Genomic DNA, 20,110 nt, shown 5'->3' on the forward strand with positions numbered 1-20,110 from the left:
CCATAAATATTTGGACAGTGACACAATTGTCATCATTCTGTCTCTGTACGCCACCACAATGGATTTGAAAGGAAACCATTAAGATGTCCTTTAAGTGTAGACTTTCATCTTTAATTTGAGGGTAGTTACATCCAAATTGGGTGAACATGTAGGAATTATACCCATTTTTACATGTGCCTTCCCCCCCCATTTTACGTGCTCAAAAGTATTTTGACAAACTAACATAATCATGAATTAAACTGTGAGTTTCAATACTTGGTTGCAAATCCTTTGCAGTCAATGACTGCCTGAAGTCTGGAACCCATAGATATCAGCAGATGCTGGGTTTCTTCCCTGGTGATGCTCTGCCAGGCCTGCACTGCAGCTGTCTTTAGTTCCTGCTTGTTCATGAAATGCTGATCAATTGTATTCAGGTCAGGTGATTGACTTGGTCATTGCAGAACATTCCACTTCTTCACCTTAAAAAAGTCTTGGGTTGCTTTCCCAGTATGCTTCGGGTCATTGTTCATCTGCACTGTGAAGCGCCGTCCAATGTGTTTTGAAGCATTTGGCTGAATCTGATCAGATAATATTGCCCTAAACACTTCAGAATTCATCCTGCAGTTTTTGTCAGCAGTCACATCATCAATAAATACAAGGGAACCAGTTCCATTGGCAGCCATATATACCCCATGCCATAACATGCTTCACAGATGAGGTGGTATGCTTCGGATCATGAGCAGTTCCTTCCCTTCTCCATACCTTTCTCTTCCCATCATTCTGGTTGATCTTTGTCTCATATGTCCATAGTATGTTGTTCCAGAACTGTACAGGTTCTTTAGATGTTTTTTGGCAAACTCGAGTCTGGTCTTCCTGTTTCCTGTTTACATCTTGTGGTAAACCCTCTGTATTTACTCTGGTGAAGTCTTCTCTTGATTGTTGACTTTGACACATATATTCCTGCCTCCTGGAGGGTGTTCTTGATCTTGCCAACTGTTGTGAAGGGGTTTTTCTTCACCAGGGAAAGAATTCTTCTGTCATCCAACACAGTTGTTTTCCGTGGTCTTCCGGGCCGTTCAGTGTTCCTGAGCTCACCAGTGTGTTCTTTCTTTTTAAGAATATACCAAATAGTTGATTTGGCCACACTTAATGTTTTTGCTATCTCTCTGATTGGTTTGTTTTAATTTCTAAGGCAAAACTGAAGGCAAAAAACCCCAAGAACAAGCAGGAACTAAAGACAGCTGCAGTGCAGGCCTGGCAGAGCATCACCAGGGAAGAAACTCAGCATCTGCTGATGTCTATGGGTTCCAGACTTCAGGCAGTCATTGACTGCAAAGGATTTGCAACCCAGTAATGAAATTCACAATTTAATTCATGATTATGTTAGTTTGTTCAAATACTTTTGAGACCCTAAAATTGGGGGGAGGGCACATATAAAAATGGGTGTAATTCCTACACTGTTCACCCAATTTGGATGTAACTACCCTCAAATTAAAGATGAAAGTCTACACTTAAAGCACATCTTTTGTTTCCTTTCAAATCCATTGTGGTGCCGTATAGAGCCAAAATGATGACAATTGTGTCACTGTCCAAATATTTATGGATCAAACTGTATTTACTGAAAACAAGAAAAATTCATAAACCGGCATTTATTAGAGACCGGCTTTTGTTTACATAATTATGCAAATCAACCCAGCAACTATTGGAGACCAGCTGCTTTTTGAGACCCAGCGAGTATTGGCAGTTTTCCGGTATTTAACATTGTTTTAACTGAATGGAAATAAACATTATCCAGATGTGGTATTGATGAAAATGCAACACCACTGATTGTGATCAAATGTTCTGATGCATTTGATCCTCATCAGAAATGACCACGTAAAAGCACCTATTACCTATACGAGAACTGTAATGAACACTCTCCATGAAGTAATTAAATGTATTAAAATGGTATTACTACTTCAAAGAGTAGGACAAAGTCACATCCGCACCAGACACACACAGTTCATCAAATTTTCATCTTTGAGGACAGTAGCTAGTTTTGCATAATGATTGAATGTTAGTTGTTAATTTACAAAGACTTGTAAAATTTGTGAAATTCTTCCAGTAATTTAATTCTGAATGTGGGGGACATGCGACATCGCTGGGCAACCCGCTTCATCTAAACTAACCCTCACAAAAATCCATCCATTAATTAAGCTCCTGACTATGCCACCCCTATATTTGCCTATGGTGAGGGGAGATCCTCACGTCACCCCACTTACATTCCCCTGCGCAGCCTCAGACCCACTTCCTCCTGGAGGACCACCATGGACAGAATCGTAAGCAGGCAGGCTATATCAATTATACATTTATTTCCTTTTTTCTTCACACGTCAAAAAGTCTAGCTAAATAATAAATTAAGTAACAGCACAATAAATATAGATAACAAAACTGAAAGCAAGAGTTTGTTTCTTATCTGTCTTTCAGGAAACAGAGTCATCTTCCTCTTTGGTCGGACCTCTACAAGTCCCTTCCCATCGAAACTGATAGGGCTAATGTCTCATTTACCACAGAATACCCTTCGTCTTCTTCTGGACCTACCCCCAACCCACTGGTTTCGCCGCTGGTCCGCCATACTCATCAGGAGCCACCAGGAGCTGCAGGTATGTCTGAATTACTACTGCCAAAGTATGAACCAACTAATAACTATTTAACACTCTGTCTCTTTCTTTTAGGTCGGGGATGAATAAGATGCTGCACACCAGGGGTGGGGGGCAAGCGCCGGTCTTACATACAATAAAGTTGCTGATAACATTGCTGTGGTAGTCTAGCATGTCTTTGTTCTCACTCTCGATCATACAACACTTATACTCAGCTTCGGGGTAGGGCTCTTCCCCAGATCAGCCCCCTTGTCCTCACTGGAACTGATGTGCCTCACACCGATCAGATGCTCACCCACTCGAGAAGAATATTCCTGGAGATGCTCAGTCTGTTCTCCCTTCAAACGCATCCTTCCTCACTGAGCGTGCCTGGGGTCCTTGCACCAGCCTCGGCTGTAGGGCCTAAGCTGTCACTCCCCTCTGCCTCTCTACGGCCGAGGGCTCTCTCAGGGGAAAGGATCATGAGGGCACAGAGGCATGGAGGCAGGATCACGGTGGCACAGGGTACACGGCTCTTCCCCACCTATTCACAGCCAGTGCATACTTCAAAGAGACCTACAAGTCCATCTCCTGATTAATTCAGTAATGTTCTCTCTGCGGCAGGAATAGTGAACAGCTGATCAGTGTTACCTTTCTGCTGTACACAGTAATTAAGCACCGATATTAACCTCGGCCAAGCCGTAATAGCAAATTTACTTGTTAGATCAAAGTGCTATGGTGACAATGGATATATATGGTTATCCTACTCACTGAGCATTGTTATTTGAACGGGTAGCTTTGAGAGGGTTTTCTTGCATAAACTGTACTGTAATAAAGATGACAAAAAACAACAGGGTAAATGGAGTTCAAATTATATTGTCGCTCATAAAAGGCGTCTTTAAGAAATCAGCCTCATCGTGTCAACAAACCAATAAATTATTCCTGTTTCATTTTCCCATGAATGCAAGATCCAAGAAAACCAAATCTCTGGAAGACTTTGATGGGAGCTAAATTCAGGGAACAGCAACAAAAACAGGATACACTAATGAATAACAATAAATAAGTTTGTGACAAGCAACACATTCTTTTGCAAAGGTTGGTTTATTGCCACATTTATTTGAAATGACACTATAAAATCCTTTGTGTTGTTATTTAATTGAATAGTAATTTGTCTTTTCTTTCAGATACCCTGAAACTTACTCAGCAATTGTGGTCTAATTCTAAAATGTTTTTAAACTGAGGTTTGGAGGTGCAGATTACAGATGTGCACACATGCTCTAAGATCCATATTGGATATAGTTGACTTCTCTTGTGAACAGCAAACTTAAATTTCGCTAGAGTACTCAAGCAAAGTGATATAAAAAGGTCTTATATAACACTGAATGACATTGGCATAGACTGTCTTCTCCTTTTCTATATATGTGTGCATTAAAACGCAAAACCTTTTTTTAGAAGGCTAACATATTTTTCAAATGAAATAGAGTCTAGCACTCATTGTACATGTGGCAAAACGGTAGCCTACTTAGGGAAGTACGTTCAGGAATCATCACTCTTCACAAATGTAAAATCTTTTGTACTGTTGAACTACTGTGGTTTATGGCCTTAACACGGAACATTTAAGAGCCAATTCATTAAAAAGGGGACTGGCAATGGCTGAGTCAGGACATATTTATTCTTTAAAAAATCACTTCAAAACAGGAAGGAGAACAGCAGTTACTGGAAAACATGTACTGCATTAAAAACATAACTAAAACCAGGCCATGTATAAAATTCAACTGAATCTTGTTTGATCTGCTGTATTAGATGACCATGTTGTAAAGTATTACATTGAAACTGGTGTCATGACTGATACCTATGATACTTAAACAATGATAAAATAAAATAAAATAAAAACAGTTTATTTCAAGGGATTTATAGTTCACTGCTCATATCAGTACTTAAAGCCGACATTGTCTTTCGCTTACAGCGGATGTTGTTTCTGAGATCGTGGAAGAGAAACGTTCTGATTATACAAATTTACTGCATAAGAAGGAAATGAGCTAATTAAAATCATATTGGTTTACTTTTTTTTGGATGCAAAACAGATTTGATGCTTAAAGACTATTAGTCTCGGATCCCTACATAATGCATGCAGCTCACTCTTCAGATCAAAAATAGCCTGATCCCAATTTGGACGTCGTTCATTAATGAAACTTGTATTGGCTTCAAAGGAGTTCACTATGTTCCAAATGTATAGTTGTTGTCAATACTGTGGAAAATACACATTATTCTTTGTTTTTGATTGGTGTATGATTTTTACATTATTTGTGAAGAATTACTTTTTTGGTTTGTTTGCAGAAACCCTCAGTTAATTTTGTTTATATCAGCATACCTTTTTACCTTAGATTTACACATCTGCTTTATTTCATTACCAGCTGCAACATTAAAACTTTTGTAGTCATCTGGAATATATTTATTGTGACCAAAATCAGAATATGTAAATCTTGGGTCCGTATATGAAAATCAATTACAGAAATAAACATTACAGTACTACTACGATGTACATTTTAGCTACATATTAACTTAATACTCACATGAAGTTAATATTCAACTTGTTTGGTAGTGTGTGCAGCATGCAGTTGTCAGTTGACTGCAAAATACAATTATAAATGCAGCACAAGAGATCTGATCAAGTCCATAATATGTATGCATAACCTTTACATTACATAAAAAAGTATGACAAAATATAATATTAACTCCTATCACAATGTATCTGAGGAGCACGTGAGTGTATAACACCATATACCCAGTAAGGTCACATCCATCACTAAGAAGTCACCACTGTAAGATCAGGCTTGAAGACATACCTTTTACTATGTAGCTCTGATCTATGGAATGGGGTGAGAAAAGCATGAAGAGGAATAGACACAACTGGAAATCCAGCACCCTGAAACAGTCATGTATGAATCAAGATTTAAACGTGTTACTTATATAAATAATAGTTGAGTTTTCATGCCAGACTCCATCTGGTTGACATTTTCAGCACAAATAAAAGTGAGGAATGTAATATCATAGTTTTTTTTTTTTTTTTTTTATAAATGCACAAAATATATTCACCATATTTCTCCCATTGGAATGAGCAAACCATCCCTGATGTGTAATATTGTCAATGCTAGCTAGACATTTTAAAGATTTCCTTGTCTTAAAGTTACTCAAGCAAGTTCACTGTGTGCTATGCAAGGATTCACTTTCCTACTTCAGCATTATTATTATTATTTTTGCATACCTACTATTCTTCTGTATCTGATTCTGATTTGTACTTAATTCAGTTTAAAAGAGTTCTTACAATGAGAATCTGAGATAAAATACCAGTAGCATATATGTATATTTTCATTTAGACATGAGTCTATAGCAAGTTACAGAATAATTTAGAAATATCCTAAATACAATTGCAGATATATTGCGATCTTGTTTCTTAATTATGTCTCTTATTCACAAATTCCATAATACATTTCCTTTTTAAAATGTTTTACTAGAAGATTGAGGAACGGAGACACTTTCTTAGGTAATGTCTGTGCCTTTTGAAAATATGAATTTATCTCAAGCTTTCCTTCCATTAGGAAAACCTTAAGCAGAGGAACGTGCTAACCTAGACCAAGCAAACCATCGACTCTAATTATTTTGGCCTATTTAGGTCAAATATTTTCCGATCTTATCCACGACACCACATTGTCTCAAGCCAACCAGTCTAGACTTTTAAAAAGGAGCAGTGTTATGGTAACAATCACATTGAAAAAATAAAAGTTAGGAATGATCTTCTCTGATTTATAAATATTTTTCCATGTAATATTCATCTTTTTTAAATTTGACTTAATCCTCATGTATACAACTTCACCGTAGAAAAGTGTCGCCAAATATTTTCCTTTGCAATATTTTTTATGTGTCACCATAAGATTCCCACCAAAACAAATATCAAATATATATACAATATTGGCGGCGAGTTTGAAGGGTGATGAAATGTGTGAAAACTAAAATCAAGATTGCAGCTTCATCTAATTGCACTTCTAAAAGAAACACATTACATTTGCTCCCAAATCTCTGAAAACGATTTTACATCTTTCCAAGTTAAAATCTAGAAATGATGCACATATTATACGTATTTACAAGTATGGATCATATACCAATATTTTAAAGATATTTTAATAACTACTTTGTCTCAAGACAGAAAAAAGTGCTGAAAGATTTTGTTTTATTCCCCATCAGAGTAAAAAAACACTAAACTTTGCATTTTGTCTTCAGCTTGGAAGTTTAGTTTCAGTTTTTAGGAGTCTTCCAAAACGCAGGGAGAATTGATAATAATCTACCCAGGGGTTTGGAGTCTTTATTAGATAGTTTAACCTTCACCTTTCAAAACCAATCTAAATACCACCTGTCATGCTCAGTGAAATTCTTTGCTGACTGGGAAATGGTGGAATTCTGTGATCCCCCACCCCAAATACAGATGCAAAGAACACATGTGGGTGGTCAGAGACAAAGATAATTTTGGGGGATGTGAATGCTTACAAAGTATAATTCAAGTCAGATTTTCTATATTCTATCATGTTGCACAGGATAATAGACCTAGTGAACCTGAACATCAACTTGACCGAAAACATATTTATGTTTAAACATTTTTTTTTAACAAACAACAACAGTAGTTAAGCCTTTTTTCATTCTCTCAAAAATGTGTGTAAAGTTGTATTAAAGCTACTTTCTATATATAAATTAATGTGAAATTGAGTAATGGAAGAGAAGTACTAATAAAATTAGTGAATGCTGTAAAGCTGTTTTGGAAAATACATAGTCCTGCCATGTACAAATTGTGTTGATGTACATTTGTTATGACTAATATTTTTGTTCTTGTTTAATTGGAAACCTGAATGCTTTTGTTCTGTATTACATTTAGTTTTATGTTTCCAAATGTTCCAAAAACGTATGCTTAACATGTTGTATTGTAAAGCTGAGTGCTATGTTCACACAGACCCCCACAGCAAAGGGGAGTAAACTAAAACACATGATGAATCTAGTGTGAGTTTCTTCTTCTCAAAATACACTTCCATTTGTCAATCAGGGAAACAGATCTGTGTCACATTAAACGTATACGACAATTGCTTTCATGTTTCAAGGCTTGCCATTTATCACCCGCACACAATTTGTCATGTATTACAATGGTCAAGTTTAAAGCCTGACCACAATTGGAGGAGGGAAGGAGCCACATCAGAGCTCTTGCCTTCCCTCGCTCTTGCTGCTGCCTGAGCTGGAGTGTGCTTGTGGAGGTCCGCCGGGCTCCCATGGCTCCCTCCTCGAGATAGACTGACACAAGCGCCACCTCACTCTCAGACACGTAACAGCAGCTGCGGAGCAGGAATCCACAGCACTTTCTGAAAATCAATCAGCCTGCTCTTTACACCAGTTTAACACTTCAGTAGCACTGCTTCATTGTGAGCTGTGAAATATGACTTGAATGCAAACAATTGGTACCACTTATGTTCAAAGGCAAGTAAACAAATACAGTAAGGGTGGGTTAATTTGGTTATAGCTTTGTTTTTATTTTTTCTTTGTATTATATTATGTTTTTTTAGCCACAGAAAGATACTAGATGAAAGGTTTTCCTTGAAATGTATTATAATTCTTCATATAAAAACAGCAATATAAATCTTTTTAGCAAAACTGGGAAAGGTTTGTATTTTGTGCTTTAGTGTTATTGCTTGTTATTGTATATGTGTTGTTGTTTGTCCCTCTAGTTACATGTGTCTTGCAAACTAATACCTTTAAGGGGGATATGCTTTGCTGTGCATCAGATTTTACTTTTTCTTTTTAAACTTCCCCCAGATCAGCTGTTCAAAGGCTGTTCAGAACAGATCAGATCTACAATAGTGAATAAGATAGTTAAAACTCCAATAAAATATCTGACAAGGCACAAAGTGCTGTATCATGACAGAGCCCAGTAACTTGTTGAAGATGTTGAATTTAAGTTTACATATGGCACTGAGAGACTGCTGTATCTTGTGCTTTTTTATACTGGCACCTCATGTTCCCAGCTTTATGAAACCCTAATACAATGTACAAACTGTGAAAAGGATTGCATTACTTTTGAAGGCCTTTTGCTGAAATGTGTCTTATAAAGTGCAAAAACAATCGGGGGAAAGGCATCTTTAATTTATATTATACAACTGTGGATATTACATTTTAAATAAATAAATAACATTAATAAAATGGGCTTTCATTCATTTCCATTCTGTCTGTATATTGTCTGGTTCAAGTTTCCTTTCATTTGGTTGACTTTAATTTCCTATTACTTTTACCCCATGATTCCCTTTCCTGATATAAATTCCTGCAATTCCTTTGTTGTAGACGGTAGCTTTGAAAGACCGGCAGTATTTCACACTGTTTGTGGTTTTAATCAAAAATAAATATTGTCTAATAGCAAGAATTGACCTGAATTTGGAAATACTGCCATTCGAGTAAGAATATATTATATATACAGACTAAGAATCTTAGAATCAATCATCAGAGCAACAATCCTGCCACACCAAACGACTGGTCCCCTGATGAGGAAGGTTTGAATGATCTATCAAGTCTAGAGGGAATAATGTTACCTTAACAGATTCATTATTATACACTAGAAAAACATATACAAACACTCAGTGTTTTTCAATACAAACACATACAAAAATGACCCTAGAAATCAGTATTTTGAGAATTCTCTTTAATAACATGGTTCTTCAACTTCTCAGGAGGGATGATCAACGTGTCGTCTGGGCAGAACCTCTTCAGCTCCTCCAGCTTGTGTGACTGGCACTTGTGGACTCTTTCCTTTTCCATTTATACCACAATGTGGCGATTGTGATGGCCAATCAAAAATGTTGAATTTTGTGCTCCCTTATTCAGTAAATCATTGACCCATAGATAGATGTGTGATGGAAGGTTCTGTTGTGAGATTCTTGACAAAGGCAGCCATTTTATTGGCTAAACTATCGTGCTGTACTTTGGAATCCATTTGTCCCTCACTTCTTACAAGGATACTAGGAGTGGACGATGGAGAGTGGTGCTAAAGGAAAACAGATCCTCCCCTATGCTTCACAGCAGGTAATATATACTTCTTGACATAATATTCACTTGATTTGTTCCAAATACATTGTAGTTCTGCGTATATAGAAAGAAGAGGCACGAATTTGCCAAAAACCCTCTGAGTTCTTCTCCAGTTGATTGGGACCATGTTTTGTGGTCAGATGGAATAAAAAAATAACTTTTTGGACAAGCATATCCCATGCAATCAAGCAGACTTTGTGTAATCAAGATTTTCCCCGGACCTACTTGAGTGTTCATGAGTAGCCTCTCATTTTCCAATGATAGGCCCACATTTTTTGGAAACGTGATGCAAACTAAGAAAACATTAATTAAATGTGCATAAGGCTGGATTAATTTCCATGTGCAGCTTTAGTAGTAAAGCCAGAGAAATGTACTTGCAATGGGTGGAGAACATTTACACATGAGAATCTAGTTGAATTTAAATACACAAGATGTATCCTAAGTAGTAGTAAAGTATTTTCATCCATGCTCATGACAAACACGAGGCATAACATGGGAAAGCTTATTATGAAACCCTTACAATTTACTTTCTCTTATTTTCTGTTTTGTTTTGTTTTTACAACTTGGCTAAGCCTGGTTCTTGGGACTGAAGAAAAAGTACTTTGTTGTTTTGTAATATCTGCTGTTTGTTTTGTGTCAAATGAATATGTTTTCAAATTGAATAGTCAAATTGAATCTGGGAGTAAATGTAATTCTATTTTATAAACAGGAGAGAGTAGTCTTCTGACACATCATAACAAAACCATGAGTGTGTTGCCAAAGTGTTTGTGTGCTGAAACTTTCAAGCAACATTTACTGAAGAGAATACTGTACAGCCAAACAGGTCCAGTCTGCTGTGGATATGACTGACTAATTCCTTATTCACAGTCTGCCAATGACTTTTACTAATAGCCATTCTTGTCCATAATACTGAATTTCTAGAAAAAGTACGCCTTGTGGGAGATTTCCCATGACACAGCATACCCTTTTGAAACTTTCTGGCAATTATTAAAATCATGTTTCCGATGAGTAAATCATTTATCTTCATTTATGGCCATTTACCAACTGGAAAATAGGCCTTTCGCAATAGGCAACATATCGTAGTTTCAGTATCAGGATTATTACTGTTCCCTATTACCATTACTGTTCACGTACCCTTTTTATGAATATGTTGTTCGATCATCTCCCTTATTTTCACCTCTAAACTAAGTCGCATTCCCACTTCATGTATTTATCCCTAATTTGATTTTGTTTTATGCAACCTGAATCTGGGGTATTTCATGGTTGTTTCTGAATAAAATATATTTTTTGTGACAGTAATACAGTAAGCTTTGAAGCAGTAATATAGTGGAAATATTGTTTCATCCTTTTAGTGTTATTACTGGTTGTGTATGTTACTATGATAATTCAAGTATAATATTTTGTGTTTTAATGCTTTAAATTATATTTGATGTGATCTTACCTTGAAATTCAATCATACCAACACATACACATCAATTATCTATCTGCTCTTAAGAATACTGCTGTAACGTTTTGCTTATGTTGGTAATTCTGTGTATACTGAGAATTTAACAACTTATGTGTCATGCAAATAACTTTATTCAGACTACTCTTCCTATAAAACATCAATGACAAAGTTCAAACAAAGCTTGGAAAAATGTAGTTGTGGTCAAGTCAGGGGCTAATTTATAAAACCACAAACTTCTGAGTTGGGCATGACTTCTTCTGTGGGTTTTTCCACTAACATTTGCGGGAAACCTACCATGAAAAAAAACAAGCACACAATGCCCATCTTACGAATTTGTTTTCCAGTATTTTAGCTCCTCGATTTATAGAAAACACAGCCTTACCCATCCCCCATATGCTCACATCAAACCCTATATTTTGGCCTCTGTGTGAACTGCAAATGTATATAGTTATAATCAGTGTCATGATTCACTGTAAGCAATTCTTCCTCGTGACGATGGTCTCTCAGAGTGCGTTTGAAAAAACAGTAAGCATGAAGAAAAAAATACTAATTGCAACTGTAGAAGTCTCATCAACTCTGATGACCACCTAACCATTTGTAATTTGAGGGCATTTCCTACTAAATCAGAACTCACTGCAGATTTCATTTCAGCATCTGGAACACAAACTACTACAATGTTTGTTGCTTTAGTAAACTTAATTCTCTCCCTTTGTCTCACTGAATAATACATTGTCTCATGACATGTTTATTTATTTTAAAATGTAACGCTTGAGGAACTGTCAGACCAAACATTTTGCCTTGGAGTAGGTGGATAAAGTCATGTTTTTTTAGGATCTGCAAAGTATTAATTTCACGTGCCAGAAAGGTCAGGATTAACACATCAAAATGAACATCTGGAACACGTGGATATACAATTCTGCTTTGGTTGCATGAAACAAGTGCGTACAGAAAGTGTAGGATGTGTTATTTAGTCATTTACATGATTAAACAATTCTCATTCCCATTCCTGTTGAAGGCCTTTAGGCAAAGCTGTAACAGCACTTAAATTTCATGAAATTAATTAATAATGTCAATATAAAGCAATACTATACAAGAAACATATTCCTAAAACTGCCACTTTAGTCCTTTTGATGTGGTAATGATTAGAGACCCTCTGTTCTCTCTGTTATCAGACGTACCTTTAATCTAGTCTCTAATATCTGATCTGATAATGGCTATGGTTATGACAAAGGGAATTATATACACATTGCCAGGAAAAAATATATATCATTGACATTTCTTCTTTATAATAAGCAAAATATATATGTGCTGCTAGGTGTAAAAATTGCTGACAGTCCCATTCTCCTCCATTACACTGATGTAACTGATAAACACATGGCTTTAATCTCACACATCACAAATTCGATTATGCAGCAAATAGATGTGAAGCCAAGTGTTTGGAGTTTAATTTCAGTTATAAGTTAGCATGGGACAACAAGACATATGAGTCATTGTGCTCCCAGGGAAAATTAAAATATTGTGGGGGATAATGTAGTCCACAAGCTGCAGCATACAATGAGTTAAGGGCCGCTCCTGAATGTCAGACAGGACGAGAGCATGCCCTAGGGGCCCGTGGCTATTACAACAGCCAAAGGAACATTCCTCAGGAGCTCTTCGCCTTCAGCTCAAGTCCAGCTCAGGATTTTTCCCCGTCTGCGTATAATGTGGCATGTTACGAGAAACACCTGCAAGGCGGCACCAACGTTTTATCAGAAACAGAAACATCCAGGAGATAAGATCTGAAATGCTCTCAGCTCAGACACAGACAGCAGGAGAATAGCATACTCAGGTTCCCTCCCTCCAATGGAAGAAAAAAAAACAAGTGGATGCAGGTATATTCAGCTAGCATGGGGGATGGGGTCAGGCAGGGACCTACTGGACCTTAGGGTAGCATTGGTGAACTGCGTATACCAAAAGTTATTGTGTGAGGTTTACATGAAGAAAATGTGCCCCAATCCCCTCAGGTCTAATATATTTCAGTGCCACGTTGCCAAATAGCTCTGCAGTATTTAAGGATGATAAACTGAATGTGCAGCACACTTCACCAGCTGAACACATGTAGCCAGTATTTTCTTTCTCCACACAGTCTTTTGGTAAATATTTTCTCTTGCCTGGGAGCAGGAGCTCACAGGTCCCTGAAGCAGCCTTCTTCATGCTAAAGAGACCACTAAGTTCATTTGGCCACCCACTTATTTCAGACTTTTTGTTTACTGCCAGGCAATATTTTTTTCCCCAATAAAGTAACCTCAAATATAGACAAGTTTTATGTAGAGTATGGTGCTTGCCATTTTAAAAATAAAACAGAAGTATTAAAGTAGTTAAATCCTGAGCTTTTGTTTTTATATCTTGGAAATAATATAGAGGTGAGCATTTACTCTCTGTGAAAAAGTTATCTGTGGTATATATTAGTCTCTTGTTCAGTACATTCACTGCGAAGGTATTTGGTATTTAGAAGGAGTTTCTACATTAAGAAGAACATACAAAAGTAAATGCATCCTTTGAGATCTGTGGTAATTTTTTGTTTTGTTTAAATATGACCTGAAGGATGCATGTGTGTGTGTGTGTGTGTGTGTGTGTGTGTGTGTGTGTGTGTGTGTCAGTAATACAGCTGTGCCACATATTTACTGAATATTAATAGTTCTGTATCTGTATTACTTTACAGAACAGCAGTGACATCTAGTGGATTATCTATTTCAACACATTATTAAAAAAAAAGTGTCCTTCTTATCCATCCTGAGGAGTGTATGTATTTTGTAATGTACATTCTTATAAGAATAGGTCATTAAATAATGTCCCAGCTGTTTAATCTATTTATATATTTTTCCATCGTTCAAATCCTGACATATCTTCTCAAGCTGTCTTCTTTGACCCCTACTAGAATTAACATTGAAAATATTAAAAACAAACATTTTATTTTGGTTATTCTAGGCCTCATACCATTATAAGTAATTATAGCTGTGATACCACACCAGGGATGTAGGAAATAATATTAAGCTAAAGAACTTGACAATTACAGGTATTTCACTTAAACAGATGTTGAATCACAGAGACAATTATAGTACTCTATTTTGTGGTCTTCTGCTATCCTGAGAATACAAGAAATTATAAACTATCAAATAAATAAATGCAAGGTAAAATGTTTGAAAAAGATGTTGATCTTAGAAAGGTCACTTCTTATTACCACACACACATTGTTGGAATTGGTGGAAGTCAGTGATAATTAAACTTTGGACCTTTGGTAAAGTCCTATAGTGGGTCAATCAAAACAAGGACTTGGGGTTGAGGTGTTAAATTTAGGAATATATTTAACTGCACTTAGGGACTGTAAACTCAGCAAGTGTTAGAGGAAGTAAAGCTACACAACAGATTAACCTCTTTCAGCACTGTGGAATTGAGTCCCGCACTTCAAATTCCACGAGGAGTATCACACAGGTGACAGTGGCAAAGGTTAAATTGACATTTCAGTTTTTTGCCAAATTCTAGATTCATATGGCAGGTTACAATCTGCCAGTAATGGGCCATAAAAAAAGGAGGCATGTTTACAAGGAAACTGTCCAAAAGTGTCTGCTTTCAAGTGAAACATTATCTTGATGCTCCCCTCTGAGAATGAATATAACAGTTTTAACAAGCTGACATTGTATTCATTGCCAAATTTGTCTTTTTAAATATCTACTATAAACAGTCAGCCAAGCAATAGAACAACTTTGAAATTGCATGACTGTTCCCAAAAAAAACCTAAGTGTCATTACGTATGTCTCAGTTTTCTCATTTGATCAGATTGTTTGTTTTGGTTTATTTTTATGTACTAGCGTTCTAGAGCTCTGTCCTGAAGGCTTTATCAATATGTGATAGTTTGTGTATCAGCAGATATATCAAGTCATCTTTGCAGAGTAGAAATCCTAATGTCATGGACCTTGATTTCCAACACCAGCTGAAAAAATATTCATATTTCTGATACACAACCTCCTTTTCATCGCAATTATCACTTCAGCCGGTACAGGGTCAAACACAGGGGACAAGGCAGGGATCACCCTGGATGGGATACTAATACATTGCTGGGCAGCACACAAACACCCCCTACACACCCTCCTATTACGTCAGTCATTATAATGTATTTATTTAGTATTTTGAATGAATGTCATGTTAATATAACTTTACTGAATTACCTCATTCAGAAGTAGACTACAATGATACAAAACAAATTGGGTGATTATAGTTTGTTTTGTTACATACATAGTACACCAGATCTCTGTCATAACAGCAGTACTCTAGTTACCAGTTTCTTCTTCTTCTTCTTTATTTGTATTATTAATATTCAAAATATTCCTATGAAGTATATATACCTAAATCAACCATGAACATTATAGTGTCGGTGTCATTTATCCAACTTAAAGAAGGTTGGTAGCTGATATGTCTTGAATGCAGAAATTCATATAGAGAGCAAAATACCAGACAAAATAAATGGGTATAATTTCTATTCTTTGTTAAAATACATTAAACCGGACACAAGATCAATTGGTCTTCAATTAAAATTAGGACACTGACAGTTTTAAGCAATGACATTGAATGTTTTCATTTCTTATTAGTGGTGCACATGAGACTTTAATAAATATATATCTAAGAAGAAACTGGAAATTAATGGTAAATACATGCATTTTCTAAACTGATTTAGAAATGTTGTGGATTAATAAAATATAGTTAACCTACTCCATGCAATCTCTTTTGAAAGCTAATTTTAAATGAATGTGACAAAGGGTTTGCTTAATGAAACCAGCAGTATATTATTTTCCAACGCATGTAACCTTGCGTTTGTTGAAAGATGGTAAAAATATAAATCATTCTTCCAACATAAAACTACGTGATTTCCTTTCTCTGGTTAAAATTCACCAGTACTGATATGTATCTTTAGGTGATATTAAACCAAAACTGTCATCCACCCAATCAGATTTATTTTCATCTCATAAACATAACTTACATCAGATTTAATATGCTGTGAAGGATCAGCTTCCCTGACTAAACCCAGAAACACACACACAGGTATACGTTGAAATGCCGTGGCATGTGTTTATTGTAAACAAAAACAAATAAACAAAAACCTAACCCATCTCTGGGTCCTCAGATATACATACATTAAATAAGCCCACCAGGGACCTGATGTCTGTTTAACCTGTAAAAACCCTCTGTTTTCATCACATTCTCCTTTGTTCACTTTTCTCACCCTTCCCTTTGTTCCCCATGTGCCTTTATGTGATTCTCACCAAGTGCATGCAATTATCCCATTAAGCCCATCTCACAACAACCAATTACACCCTTAGGAGGTTCTACAAAAATGGCCGCCTTGACTTCAGCCTCCTTTCCCAAGATGGAGTGCACCTTCCTCAACCCCCAGAGTCTTAGAGCCTTCCAATATACGTCTGGGAATGTCCACTGCATCACAATGCATATCATTCTCTGCACTTAACAGCTTCTACAGTCCAGGATGGAAGACCTAATTTATTGTATACACTTTATTGTAAAATGTATTATGGTTTGAATTGCACTGTATTATGTGAATTGGAATTTGTAATATGTTATGCTTTGTACTGAACTGTATTTTTGCACTTTGTGTTGCTCTTATATTTTGTAAGTTGCCCTGGATAAGGGTGTCTGCTAATAAATAAATAAAAATAATCATAAATGTGCATTTTGCTAATCTGTCTCTTTGACAAAATAAAAAGATAAACATATTTAGGTATCTCAAAAAAACAGAAAACAAAACAGAACAGTGGAGAAAAAGAGATCTCAGTTTCTCAGACAGATTTGCAGAATACCATGTAAAATGACTGGATTTGTGTAGACCACCGTATCCCAACAGGTTTTAAATTATGTCAGACAAGTACCAACACAGCCCCTTTACGGTTAATGCATTTGTTAGAAGTGGACAATTTGAAAGCCTCTGAGGCACCTGAATGCATGACTGTCAATCTCCCCCATGTCAATATGGTTGTTCTCCAAATGGACGAGGACTAGATTGCTCTGTGAAAAGCTGTGTCCACAAAAAGAGTCCAGAGGGATCAAGCGAATCTGGTTATAATTTAGAGCTATGGAGTGCAGTGTCGCAGGGAGTTGCCGGGGAACTTCAAGGAGATTGTTGTGACTAACATCTAGGAGGTGCAATGCAGACAGTCCCTTGAAAGCGCCCGCTGCCACCTTGGCAATTTTATTCTTAGACAGCCCGAGTTGCTCCAGGTTTGCCAGTTTTAAGAAAACACTTTTACTCACTGAGCTGATCCGGTTGCCCTCAAGATTCAGGGTCTTTAAGGCACGTGGAATATGCTTTGGGACCTGAGTGAGGAAATTTCTCTCTAGATTGAGGTTCTCAAGTTTAGCCATGTGCCGGAAGGAAATTGCATCTATTCCTTTGTTTTTGAGACGGTTGTGGCCAAGATCAAGAAAAAGCAGGTCAGAGTTATCGGCAAACAGCTGGTCGGAAATTCTGTCTATTTGATTTCCACTCAGATACAGTTCTCTGAGATTAGTGGGAAGTCTGTGTGGGGCGTCTGTTAGATAGTTGTGGTTAATACTAAGAGTGCGTAAGTTAGTCAAGGAGCCAAAAATCCCAGCAGGGATGGAATCATTTGACAGGCTGTTATTGTTGAGGCTGAGGATGTGCAGACTTTCACAGCTGGACCATGATTGCTTTGACATGACACTAATGTTGTTGCCATTGAGACTCAGCTCCTCCAGGGTTGCAGGAAGGTCTGTGGGGATGCTGATCAGGAGATTTTGGTTGATATAAAGTCTTTTTAGCTTCATCATTCCCTCAAAGGCTCCTTCAATGGACCCATCGGTCAAGCGGTTGTTGCTGAGCACCAGAAACTCAAGAGAGAGGTATTCATTCAGTAGATCGAGCTGGATCATGTCTATCTTGTTGTTCATGAGAAGCATGTACCTGGCATTGTATGGAATGCCATATGGGACTTTATCCACTCCTTTGTCAGAACATTGGACCACCCTAAAAAAAATACCAAAGCAAAAAATAAATAAATACAGAATGGAACTGATAATGGTAGCATGATTTTAAATGATTAAAAAAAGAAGGAAAGAAGAATGATAAAAAAGAATAACAGTATGCAATTTAAAAAGGCCCTCCATAAGAAATTAAAAATAAACTGAGCTGCTTAATTAGTTTTGTTCTGTTTGCTAAGAGGCATCAATAAAATACCATTAACTTTAGATCTTACCTTCCATAACAAGCGCATTCTGGGGGACAGTAATTGTCTTTAAAATATGGAAAATATGTCTTTTTTTTCTTCTTCTTCTTCAGTTTTGCTTTCGTCTTGGCTTTTTTTTGTGCTTTGTGGTTCTTGATAGAGTTCTTGTTTCTCTTTGAATGAGATAACTTGTTATTCTTGGCCTTGGGGTCATTGGCTGGGGAGCTTGTCCTCTTTTTAGGCTTTGACTTTCTGTTCACACCTCTTGTGATTTGCTCCTCGGGATGTTGCTCTCGTGTGGTCGAGCTCAAGCCGATGACCTCCACAGCGGATGGGGAGAGCTTTAGCTCTAAAGAAGCAGGAACATACACTTCACTTTCCCTTTGGGAGGAATTTGAGTTAAATGTCATGTTGAAAGGCAAGGAGATGTTCTTCTTAATGCCATCTGTGGAGACTCTTGCTTCCTCTAGGAACCCCTTAGTCTGAATACCATTATTTTTCTCTGAAATACTTGAAGTAGGGATCACTGTGAAACTCTCCTGTTTCTTGGAGATGTTCTTCCACTCTGTCATGTTTTCTGGAGACAACTTAGATGGTAAATAATGGGTCTGATTGTCCTTGCCATCATTCCAGGTATCTTCTGTTACTGTGACATTTGTATCTACAGAAATAAACAATAATATTTAATTTTGTTTGTCTAGAGGTTTTCTCTTAAGCATTGGTATACCTTTCCACTTGATAAATTAAGTTTCATACTTACTAGGTTTAAGTGTATAGGCATGGATGGAAAATACAAAGCCACACAGGTAAAATGTCAACACTCCCATTATTAATCTGAGAAATAAAAGAAAACAAAATGAACATTAAGTAAAGCACATTTACATTTGAAGTAGTCTGGTTCAAACTGAGATTTATATACAAATGTATTGTACACAAATATTAAAATTCCAGGACGACCGACTTTGAAACTTTGAATTTATTACCACATACTATACAAGTTGTAGCTCATTCAAGAACACATTATATAGCTCGTATGGAATTTGTCTCTCTTGAATGTAATGAGAAAAAAATCCTGACATCTTCAATCATATAAGCAGGAAGTACATATGCTGAACAAAAAGTTGGTATTTGTGTCACCGAAGCTATGAAACATAACTGAAAACATGAGCAGTTTGCCTGTTGTTGCCAGATGTTATTGCATTTTGATCAAAAGTTATATATCAAATATATTAATAATTTAAAACATCTTCACTTTTAACATACTTTTCTGTTCCTCACTTCACTTAACAGGATGACCTTCAAATGTTTTTGCTCCAGTGCAAGAATTTCTTAATATTTTTCAAGCTTATATTTTCCAATGATCAGAAAAAAACATATTTAAAACAAATCAATACATACATAAACTAGTGAACAAGTAAATATATATTTTTTCTATAAATAGACACTCTTACCTGTTTTTAAACAGTCATTATTTCTCCTGCAGACATCCCTGCTCTTCCTCTTTTCTGTGGATTTCAAAATTGACTGAGTTGTCCATCCAACGAGCTGAACATCTCATTCTACACCAGATGCACTGCTTACGTGGTTTTAATGTCCCTTTACATATCTAATTATTTAAGGGAATTTTCACATGCAAACAATAGGAAAGAAAACATCTCAACAATGTTACTGTTTATAAAAGGCAACAGGGACCTTTTTAAGGGCCGATATTTACCTAAGCACTT

General features: G+C 36.6%; 1 protein-coding gene and 2 long non-coding RNA genes across 3 annotated transcripts; 2 read left to right on the plus strand and 1 right to left on the minus strand.

Annotated features, from left to right (window-relative positions):
• The first annotated feature begins 2,451 nt into the window (after positions 1 to 2,451).
• On the plus strand, positions 2,452 to 2,776 carry LOC136771294 (uncharacterized). The gene is made up of 2 exons (XR_010822306.1): positions 2,452 to 2,621; positions 2,694 to 2,776. It is a non-coding gene; the product is annotated as an uncharacterized LOC136771294 (long non-coding RNA).
• Positions 2,777 to 9,575: 6,799 nt separating this feature from the next.
• LOC136771517 (uncharacterized) lies at positions 9,576 to 16,874 on the plus strand. Its single transcript, XR_010822334.1, has 2 exons — positions 9,576 to 9,704; positions 16,509 to 16,874. It is a non-coding gene; the product is annotated as an uncharacterized LOC136771517 (long non-coding RNA).
• LOC136771516 (asporin) lies at positions 16,234 to 20,004 on the minus strand. The gene is made up of 4 exons (XM_066723860.1): positions 19,838 to 20,004; positions 19,147 to 19,220; positions 18,417 to 19,047; positions 16,234 to 18,187 (listed from the first exon to the last, which is right to left on the minus strand). The coding sequence occupies exons 2-4, from the start codon at positions 19,211 to 19,213 to the stop codon at positions 17,104 to 17,106; spliced, it is 1,782 nt and encodes a 593-aa protein (XP_066579957.1). The 5' UTR covers positions 19,214 to 19,220; positions 19,838 to 20,004; the 3' UTR covers positions 16,234 to 17,103.
• Between the last annotated feature and the right edge of the window lie 106 nt (positions 20,005 to 20,110).

This window comes from Amia ocellicauda, chromosome 15 (genome assembly GCF_036373705.1).
Source record: "Amia ocellicauda isolate fAmiCal2 chromosome 15, fAmiCal2.hap1, whole genome shotgun sequence".
Taxonomy (NCBI): domain Eukaryota; kingdom Metazoa; phylum Chordata; class Actinopteri; order Amiiformes; family Amiidae; genus Amia; species Amia ocellicauda.